The following is a 10,084-nucleotide window of genomic DNA, read 5'->3' as shown; positions in this document are numbered from 1 at the left end:
CAGGCTGTGCCTCTGACTCCTGGCCCAAGCAGGTTGGCCCCTCCAATGGGAAGTCTTCTGATACTGTATTAACGTTTGTTAATACAAAGAGTGGTGACTTGTGCCAACACCCTCTGAAATCAGCAAGGCCACTCAGCAGTGAGTGGAGTACCCCTTCAGTAACCAGCACTTGGGCCCTCAAAGATCCTGCTCTGGCTAAGTATGTGGCCACCTCTCTTACTAGGAGGAAGCCAGGAATTCTTTCTGGAAATTAGCATGTTTATTAGCTTTGCAAGAATAAGCTGAAAACAAAAGCTGGTCCAATGAGGTGAATTCCAACTCTACTAAACAAGGCTAATAACTCTGTTCATATTTTCTTACCCTACAAGAAGACATGAGGGCATGGGACTGGGGAGTCAGGAGTGGTTTCAGATGATGGTTGTTGCTCCCTAGCTTTATGAACTTAGGGAAATGACTTCCTGTGGCACTCATTCTCTGGTTCCCTCCTTGTTTAGATGCGAGAAGACAAAGAAATTTGTGTATGAAGCATGCAGCACCATACCTGGCCCATGGTCAGTGTTCAATGAATGTAGCTGCATCCACACTCCAGCTTGGTTTTTTTCCATATGTCTTTTAAAATCTCAAGAGCTGAAATGATGGAGATGTGTCACAGTTTGGTTTCAGATCTCTACATGTGCAGCAAGGGAGCAGCCGCTGGCCCCTCTTCCAGGCAATTCTGTTCTCTGGTCTCCTCCATGCCGACTCCTGAGGCTTCACTAATCTGCAGGCTCTTGGCATATGGTACTTGTTGTAATGTAGGTCTGACTTTCCCAAATGCTTTTCAGTGGTTTCGGTGAAACTGCGAAGATTAAATTCCAAGTGACAGTTTCTGTATGAAATATTTATCACATGCTGATAAAAGCATATCCACCAAATGGAACTGGGAGGGCAAAAGGGAAATTCAGTCCACATAATCTTACTTTCTTATTTTAAATGTTTCCATCACATTGCAGACTACTGGGTGATGAAGTGAAGGGAAAGGCTATAGGAAAATAAAAATAGCAGGGTAGGGCTAGTTGGTTTTTGGAAGTGAAAACTGGGGTTGCCTTCATTTGAATAAATAGAGGTGTCCTCAAATTCAGAAAATTGGAAGGCATAACCAGGAGCCCTTAATGGGCCTGGCAAGCAGAGCAGACGATACAGATAGAAAGATTTGGCTCCACTGTGTTCTTCTCATCCACACTTATACACTGTTATATCAATGCCTGATCAACAAGGTATGTCTTAACAGGTGGGTGAAGTTTTCCTTATGTTGCTGCAGTATTCATCTCAGACCATCTGTATGTATCCATAAGCATTATTAAGTGTCTATTGGAATGAGTTACCAAAGTAGAGGCAGAGGTCAGTATTCAAGGAACTTGTCTTCTGATGACAGCTGATTGACAGACTTCATGCGTACATGTTCGAGCACATGCCTTCGTAGAGGTAGACGAGTCGTGAGAGTTGCACATTTGGTCTCTTGGTTTAATAGGGGTTTTTATCCCTGTCTCCTTGAGGACAGGGACTGTCTATCCCCACACTCAACCACAGTGCCTTACACATTGATAGTGCTTAGAAAGTATCACTGAATGAGTTATGTGCTTTACTTCTAAAGGACTGAATTATATATGCTTGAGTATCTTAGTAGTGGCTCAGTGTCATTCACTCTATTTATGGAATAACCTTTATCAGCAAAGCAAAAAGCCTTACCTGGGCTAACGAAATTTTATTCCATAACATAGAGCAATAATTAGAACCATAACCAATTATAATAGTTCTCCCTTTGAGGCAGATGATGATCCTGACATACATACAACCTTAGGACAGTCTATTCATAATTTCCTGGGAGAATTGGGGGGGAATAAAGAGAGTGGGGGGTGGGAACCAAAGCTGCTTTGGAGAAGCCTTTTAGAGCAATTGATTCTTGTCCAAACATCTGAGTGAAAAAGACTCTGCTGATTAGGTCTGCAGGCTCCTACATCTTCCTTTGGTAGCCTTTTAGTATGGCATAAGGTTCATATCCCTTCTGTTTCATATGTGAGGAGATTGAATGCTGGGAAGTCAGCCCGCCCATGACAGGTGGGTAGTCAAACACAAGAACCAAGTACTGCAAAATGAGCTGGGCTCCCCTTGTCTCTCTGGTTAGTTCTCCAGAGCTTTCTGGAACACAGATGTTATAAACACAAATACATTATGACTTATGCACCTTTACTCTTTGGGAGAACTCTTTTTATGTATATTCAGACGTGCCCAAAAATGTAGGAAGGTCAAAAGCAGTCATGTTCTCACCAGGATTCTTAGGTTAAACAAACAAATCCATTTTGAAAATTCTGATTACCAAGAGAGTGTAACTGGAGGTTGATGGAACACTTACAAAAACTAATTCTGGTTATGGTTACTCGCTGACTGTGGAACTGCAGTGGTTAACATTTCATTGTCTCCTACTGTATGCTACATGCTGCAGGCATGGACCATTTCATTTACAACTACTCTGCAACCTCTCCTTATTTTACAGGTGAGGAAACCAAAGTACAGGGAGAGGGGTTACAGGGAGGGAGACTCCTTAGCCAGTAATGGTTGAGGGATCCCATGTTGATGGATAGTAGGATCTTTTGTTGTATTTTAATAAAATGAATTCTATAAAAATTTGTTGTAGATATAATTCTGTAGCCTTGGAAACGCCTTTCAACTAAAAGCCAGTGGGCGTTCAACATCAGGGAGTGGGTCTCCAGGGAAGACTCCTGAATCTCCATGCCCTCAACCTCAGGTCCTGATTCTTGAGAGAGAATGAGGTGCAGCGACCCCAAGCCCTCAGAGCTCTTCGAGCTTTACTGCTGGCGGGATCTGAAAGACAGATTGTTCCCTCCAGAGGTGGCAAACATTAGCTTAGGGGTGAGCCAGAGGCCTGACCCAGAGCTGACTGGAAGGCTGAAAAGGGAATTAAGTCTGACCAGTGAAATGACTCACTCAAAGAAAAGGGATGGTTTGTGGCATGAGCAAATGAAACCTCCTCCTCTGCAACCCTGGCCTCCTGTTGATGGCCATTTGAGGCTTTGGTATATTTCCAGGCCAAGGACTAAACTTTTTGGCCAGTGGAGGAGGGGTAGGGGGTATATGCCTCTGTGTGCACTTGTGCACACAGGAGGGGCCTTTTAGGCTTACAAGTAGCAAGGTTTGCTGGATTGCATGTAGCCTTTCCTTGGTAGTAAAAGGAAAGTAAATGAAGACTAGCACATTCCATATCAAATACACATGTTACTCGCACACCTCAAATACTTTAAACCATACACAAGTGAAGTTTTTTACTATCTAAGCACTCTGTAATGTTTGGAAAGAAAAACTATAAGCTCAAAACAATCATGATATGCTTCCCCAAGAAAAATAAAAGTTCTAATCTTAATTTTAACACATTTTGTGCTTATATGTTGTAGTATACGTGGAATTTAATTCAACTCAACTTTATATTTTAAACTGTGTTATTAGGAGAACCGAAGCACACCTGGTCTCTTGTGGAATCTTCAAAGACAGGACTTTGCAGCTTCTGCTAATGGACAGCCTTGATTGTACATTAGAACTACCTGGGTGCTTTTACAAATCCCTGTGACCAGGCCCCTCCAAGCCAGCGGAATTAGAGACTCTGGGGGTGGGACTGAGGCATCAGCAGTGTTAAAATTCCCCAGGTGATTTCAGTGTGCAACCAAGGTAGAGAACCAGTTTATACTGAGCCCCTGATCGGGTACCTCCAACCTGTCACCCTGCACAGAGCGCATGTTCTTTCTCCAGAACCTGGGGTCTTTGGTTTTTGTATTACTGATCTCTGGATATTTCTAAACTAAGCTTTGGCCCAGGGATAGTTTTATTCTTTTTTTTTTTAATGCTTATTTTTTGAGAGAGAGAGCAAGCAAACAAGTGGGGGAGGAACAGAGAGAGAGAGAGAGAGAGAGAGAGAGGGAGGGAGACAGAGGATCTGAAATAGGCTCCATGTTGAATGCAGACAGCCAATGCGGGGCTCAAACTCACAAACTCTGAGATCATGAGCTGAGCTGAAATCTGACGCTTAACTGACTGAGCGATCCCGGCTCAGTTAATATTGTTAAGACAGTATTCTTAACAACCAAGTAGCATACCAAGGCTTGATGTCAAAAGAATGGCAGAGACATCTTCTCAGGAATGCAGCCCTCATATCAGGGAGAAGTTATTCAACATTCTTTGAGGGATATTTTTTAGTGCAACTGAGGGTTTACTGCTCATGTAAATTGTAGCTCACCCATCCTGCATTTCTGCTTGTCCCATAAACCTTGGCAATAAGAATATCTACAGTCTTGGACCTTCATAGTAGGTATATTCCCAAGTAAGGTTCCAAGCGCAGGTGAAATTATTCAGGAAGTCATGCACCTTTTCTCCTTTCAAGGGGAGTATATGGGAAGAAAAAGAAGATCAATAGAGCTTATGCCAAGAAAGATACTTGTAAAATTTGTTCAGCCTTTTGGGATCATTGACAGGAGTGTGCTCCCTGCTTTGGTCTGTTTTGAATCTGTCTGCAAGCCCTCAGCTGTGCTACTTGTCCTCAGCATCTACTCTCAGATCACCATGGGAACAGCAAGGAGACCAGTGGAAGCATAAGAGGGCAGCAGCTTTTGGGAACCAGCCCTGGGACAAATGCTAATGCACTGGGCCAAATGTTCTAGCACTCAAAGGAACTAGATATCAGGGCTCAAATTGGGGTGGGTTGGGCCTGCCTGCACCCCAACTTTTTCTCAGGAAGTTGTCTGAAAATTTCCTATCCTGATTTTTCTCACCTCAGAACGGATCAAGATTCAGCCCATTGATGAAACTCTCTGATGAAATCTGGCAGTTCAATCTGTCCTTCTCTACCGAAGTCCAGTACTGTGTTGATTTCATTAGATCATGTGTTCCTTAACTTGCTAGAACATTCAGTGTATGCCTTCATTGAGACATAATTCACATACCATAACATTCAGCCATTTAAACTATACAATTCAGTGGCTTTTGGTATATTGAGCTGTGTGACTATCACCACAGTCATTTTCCGAATGTTGTCATCATCCCTTAAAGAAATGCCATACGCACGATTTCTCCCCAACCCACTCTCCCCAACACTTGGAAGCCACCAATCTGCTTTATATCTCTATGGATTTACCTATTCTATACATTCATATAAATGGAATTTATTTTTGTGACTGGCTTCTTTCATTTAGCATCATGTTTGCACATTTCATCCATTCATAGTATGTATTGATTCTTTTTAATAGCATTGTATGACTATACCACATTTTGTCTATCCACTCATCAATTGATGTACGTTTGGGCCATTTCCACTTCTTTGCTGTTATCAGTGATGCTGTATAAGCACTTGTGTGCAAAGTTTGATGTACATACATGTTTTCATTTCTCTTGGATATATACCTAGAAGTGGAATTGCTGGGTCACGTGGTAACTCTAGGATTAATTTTCTGAGGAATGCCAGCCTGTTTCCCAAAGTAAGCACTCCATTATACATTACCATCAGCAATATATAAGGGTTAATTTTGCCACATTCTTGAAAACACTTGTGATTATCTATTCTTTGCTTATAGCCATCCCTGTGGGTGGGAAGTGTATACCTTTTGTACATAAAACACTCAGATTGAGATTGGAAAACTAATGTTAACATAGTTGGTCTTGGAACATTCAAGGGAAGGTTAAGATTGTTTTTAATTTTTATATATTTATCTTGTCCATATGAACCTTGGGCCAGTCCTTCTCTGTATCTAAACGCTGGTTCTCTATGAGAACCAGTTTAAGCCCCCATCGGTTTTACAGTTTATAAAAGAGTTGAGAGTGGCTTGGCAATGTGCATTGGGTAGCCAGGGGTTAATTCAGACAATCTAAAGCTCTGGATGAGAATCCTGTCTTTCACTGTCCCATGTGGCCTTCCCTGAGTTTGATTTCAAGAGAATGAACTTCTCAGATGGACCGGGTAATATGCTTTGCCTTTCATAGTGCCTCATAGAGTTCTTTCACATAGTAGGTGTTGGTTGATGTTTTTTTAACTCTACCTTCTTCCTTACTAAAATTCAGCTGCTGTCTCAAAAGCATAGACCTCCTTACTGCTAAGTCAGTCAATCTTTTTACGTATCTAATGGCTTATTCCTTGAAACTTCTCTTTCATATAAATTGTTGGCTTCATTCTAGTAGCTATTTGCACTTGGGTGTTTTATCAGGAGTTGAAACCGTCATGACCAAAACTTAATGAGTTTTATTACCTTCCACTTAATCTAATTTTCCTTTGCAAATTCCCAGTACTTACGTTCTCTTGGGAACCCAAGCTCAAATCCTTCCTCTTCTCTATAAACAGAGAATAGAGCCTTGATTGCTCATGTCATCCATTTAAAATAAATCTGAGACTCTCTTCAGGTCCTCTAAAATAGGGTACCTGTGAATATTAGAATAGGTTCTGAGATACTACCCTAAAAACTACCTTTTTCTTCAGCTTCTGGCTTGGTGTATGCTAATCACTTATATAATCAGGTCTGACCAACTCAGGCACTTGGCCCACCCTTTAGTTAAGTCAATGTGTCACATTCTTTGTCTCCACTTAAATGCTTTCCTTTCCTACCTTATCATGAATCAGCAGTAAACATTCTGTTTTTTCCATAGGACTTTAGGTGAGGTTCTGTTAGATATTCCTGTTGACTAGATGCTCATCTGTTTGAATAATCCCACCTTTAATATGAAAGCACCCCTTGTTTCCTGGCAACCTAATTTCCCTTGGCATTTATAGTGGTTGGATGTGTATTGATGAGCATTACTCTCTAACTGCTTGTGTCAAAGCACTTTGGGAAGCTCATCAATCTTGTGCTTTTTTTAATTGGCATCAATAATGTGTTTGCATTTATCAATATTTCCTAATTGCCAAGTTATAACAGTAGAACTTCTGCAATAAATCATGCCCACAGATATCTTCAGACATTAAGGTTTAAGGTTTCCGTCAATATTTTGATATATTATAAATTGTTTTTATGATGATTTTTTTCCTATGAGAAAGAAGGAACTGTGTAGCAAGAGACAGAATTGAGTCAGTGTCACCATATAAAATTAAGTTAAAGGGCCAAATCATTCCAGTGAAAAGAGAAGAAAGCTATTTCCCAAGCCAGTACAATATGTTCCCATAAAGTTCAGCATTATTGTCCAAATGAATGTTAATGCGTCTCTCCTGCAAGTGATGTGCTGTGCCAAGCCTCTTCCTGGGGGAGGAATTTGGACATAAGGACAGTTAGCACTCGTGCAAAGAAGAAATTCTTATCAACTCATTTCTCAGGAGCAGAACCTGAGGCTTCGTGAGCTGCAGTTATTTGCCGAGAGTCAAATAGTGATTTGTAGATAGACCAGAACTCAAACCCATGGCTCTTGGAGTCCACAGCTGGACTCTTTACCTTTCAGGGACAAACTTGGCCAAAACCCAAAGGAGAGGGAGACCCCCAGGTGTCAAAGAACTGAATCTACATCATCTGTTAGGCAACTGAAGACACTAGAATGTTTGGCTCAGGAAAAAAAAAAATGAAAAGCTCAGGTGCTCTGTCCTCCCATTGCCTGAAGGTCCTTCATAGGAAGGAGATCAGATGCTGTCTTCCATGCATGCAGACAGCAGAAGTAGGGCCAGCCCTCTGACTTAGTGAGAGGCAGTGTTGTGGGGCAATTACAGATATGGACCTAGGAGTCACATGGGTCCCAGCAAATCCCAGCTCAGCCCCTCACCCAGCCCCTGTCCTTGGACAAGTCACTTGACCACTGTGTGTCCCATTTTCCTTAGCTAAGATAGGGCTTTTGACATTCCTACTTTATAAGGTTGTCAGGAGGACTCAATGAGTTGATATGTGAAAAGTGCTTTTGATGATGGTACTAGGCCCTTAGTAAGTGTGATATGTGCCACTATTAGTGTTATTACATTATAAACCCAGATGAGATGCGAGGAAGAGTTCTCTAAAAAACCCCTTACCATTTATACATTAATTCTATAAATCTTTATGTTCTAGACACTGTTCTAGATACTGGGACACAGCAATAAGCAATACAGATCTAGTCCCTGCCCCTGTCCTCATACTGCTTACATTCTGTATTATGGAGAAAGGAAATACTATGTGAATCACTGAAGCAGCCATTCAGAACTGGGATGAACCACTTCTGAGACTGTGACCACTGCCTTTTCCCTGATATCCCTGAAGATGTCCAGGCACAGGCTGCCTGAGGTCATTGTGAGAGGGACTTGCCACTATGGAATTTTATTAACATCCCTCTGCAAAGTAAGATTAATTTAATGCAACCAGTGATTAAAACATCAAACAGTGCTTTACTTTAAAACTATCGTCCTCTGGATCGTCAGGGTGAGGTGGGGGGATTATGCAGCACAATCCTTTGAGGTACAAAAAGGAAATATAGTACTTCTCATAATTTTTATCATCTTTTAAAATGTATTCTTGTATATATTTTGTAATGTGCATAATGTGCATTATTTAGTAGCACAGGAGCACATGTAGAAAACTTCTAAGTAAATATAAATATAATGTAAATGTACATTAAAGTTGCATGGGTAAACATATATTTTCCTTATTTCTGATGTGGTCATTTATGGATAATTTTCAACTATAAAGATAGCAGTTTTCCACATGGGAATGGAAAATTAAGACATACTTTCACCTCTACTGAAGAGCTTAAAGAACAATCATGATAACACTTGATGATTTTATAGGAGTTAACAATTTCATTGCTTTTAATCCTCTGAGTCCATGAGATAGGTCTTATACCTCCTTCGGAGATAAGGGAACAGAGCATTTTAGAGATTATACCCAGAACTCTTGGTACCTCATCATTTTGCCAGAGAACAGAAATTTTAAAATTAAGGACTATAAAGCTGATACTCATCATTAGCAGTATACCAGGGGAGTACCTGTTAGCATGAGTCGAGGTGAATACTGACCAGTCTCCGGTGTTGCTAGAAGAAGAACTGTGGCTGTTTTTTACTGTTGACATCCTCTGCTCTTAGCTGAAAGGCAAAACCCTATTGAATATGTAACCTTCCACAAGATTTATTAGGAATGTGCAATGAGCAGGCCTTCAAAAAGCTTTGAGTTTACTGGAGGAGGTAACATTTATTTTCTAATCCCCAGATTGGTAGCATGAAGTTGACTCTTAATTGGAGGCAAATGTCAGTTTGGGAGATAGTCTCTATGTTTTCTCCCTCCCCCTCCCCGTATATCTGCAGACAGGATCCTTTGTTGTAGTCAATAGAAAACAATTCTGGCTAATTTCAGCACAAAGTAGATAAATATGTGTTGAATTAATGAACAATGAATTTCTGTGTGTGTTCCTTCCATTCATGGCTAAGGTGCTTAGGGAAAAGAGAACAGAGAAGAAAGTTTAGAAGATTGAAAAGGAAAGTCGGTAAGTTTATTCTAAAAGAATGCTTAGAAATTAGTTCACTGCTAACTGTGGATTGATAAGAGATGTGGATCTGTTGGTTTTCATCCAGTAAAATTATCCTATAGCATGAAAAACAGTGAATTGGAGTTCAGAGACCTATATTTTCCACTATTGAGCTGTGTGATCTTGGATAGGTTATAGCACTGTTTGATATTTTAATCACTGGTTGCGTTAAATTAATCTAACTTTGCAGAGGGATGTTAATAACTTCTAGATCTTGGTCCTTTCCACTCTGAAATGGATGACAGATGGATTAAGCCTGAGTCTTCCTATGAACTTTCTTTGCTGATAAAAATGTTTTTTTTTTATTTATTTTTTTTACAAATAGTTTATTGTCAAATTAGTTTCCACATAACACCCAGTGCTCATCCCCACAAGTGCCCTCCTCCATGCCCATCCCTCCTCCCCCCCACATCCATCAGTCCTCAGTTTTTGTCAGCATTCAAGAGTCTCTCATGGTTTGCCTCTCTCCCTTTCCCCCACCATTTCCCCCCTTCTTCTCCCGGTTGGTCCTCTGTTAAGTTCCTCCTAGTCCTCCTATACGTGCACACATATGATATTTGTCCTTCTCTGCCTGACTTATTTC

General features: G+C 40.8%; 2 protein-coding genes across 6 annotated transcripts in view; one reads left to right on the top strand and one right to left on the bottom strand.

The window, feature by feature from the left end:
• The window catches only part of LYRM4 (LYR motif containing 4), a 168,744-nt gene that overhangs the window by 58,528 nt on the left and 100,132 nt on the right, over positions 1-10,084 (top strand). The gene's annotated exons all lie outside the window — the stretch shown is intronic.
• FARS2 (phenylalanyl-tRNA synthetase 2, mitochondrial) overlaps positions 1-10,084 on the bottom strand; it is a 609,022-nt gene that overhangs the window by 581,605 nt on the left and 17,333 nt on the right. The window contains exon 2 of one of the 4 annotated variants that reach the window (XM_039256852.1): positions 6,329-6,454. The exons of 2 other annotated variants lie outside the window; for them this stretch is intronic. Coding sequence is in view for 1 of the 2 variants with exons in the window: in XM_039256849.1 (XP_039112780.1) it covers positions 542-605 (64 nt within the window). In the remaining variant the exon portion in view is untranslated. Of the gene's footprint in view, positions 1-541; positions 839-6,328; positions 6,455-10,084 lie in introns of all 4 variants that reach the window. One more of the 4 variants, XM_039256849.1, reaches the window with a different exon arrangement.

This window comes from Hyaena hyaena, unplaced genomic scaffold (assembly GCF_003009895.1).
Source record: "Hyaena hyaena isolate Hyena2069 unplaced genomic scaffold, ASM300989v1 scaffold_588, whole genome shotgun sequence".
Taxonomy (NCBI): Eukaryota; Metazoa; Chordata; class Mammalia; order Carnivora; family Hyaenidae; genus Hyaena; species Hyaena hyaena.
Note: the sequence above shows the minus strand (reverse complement) of the source record. Positions and strands in the feature narration are given on the sequence as shown.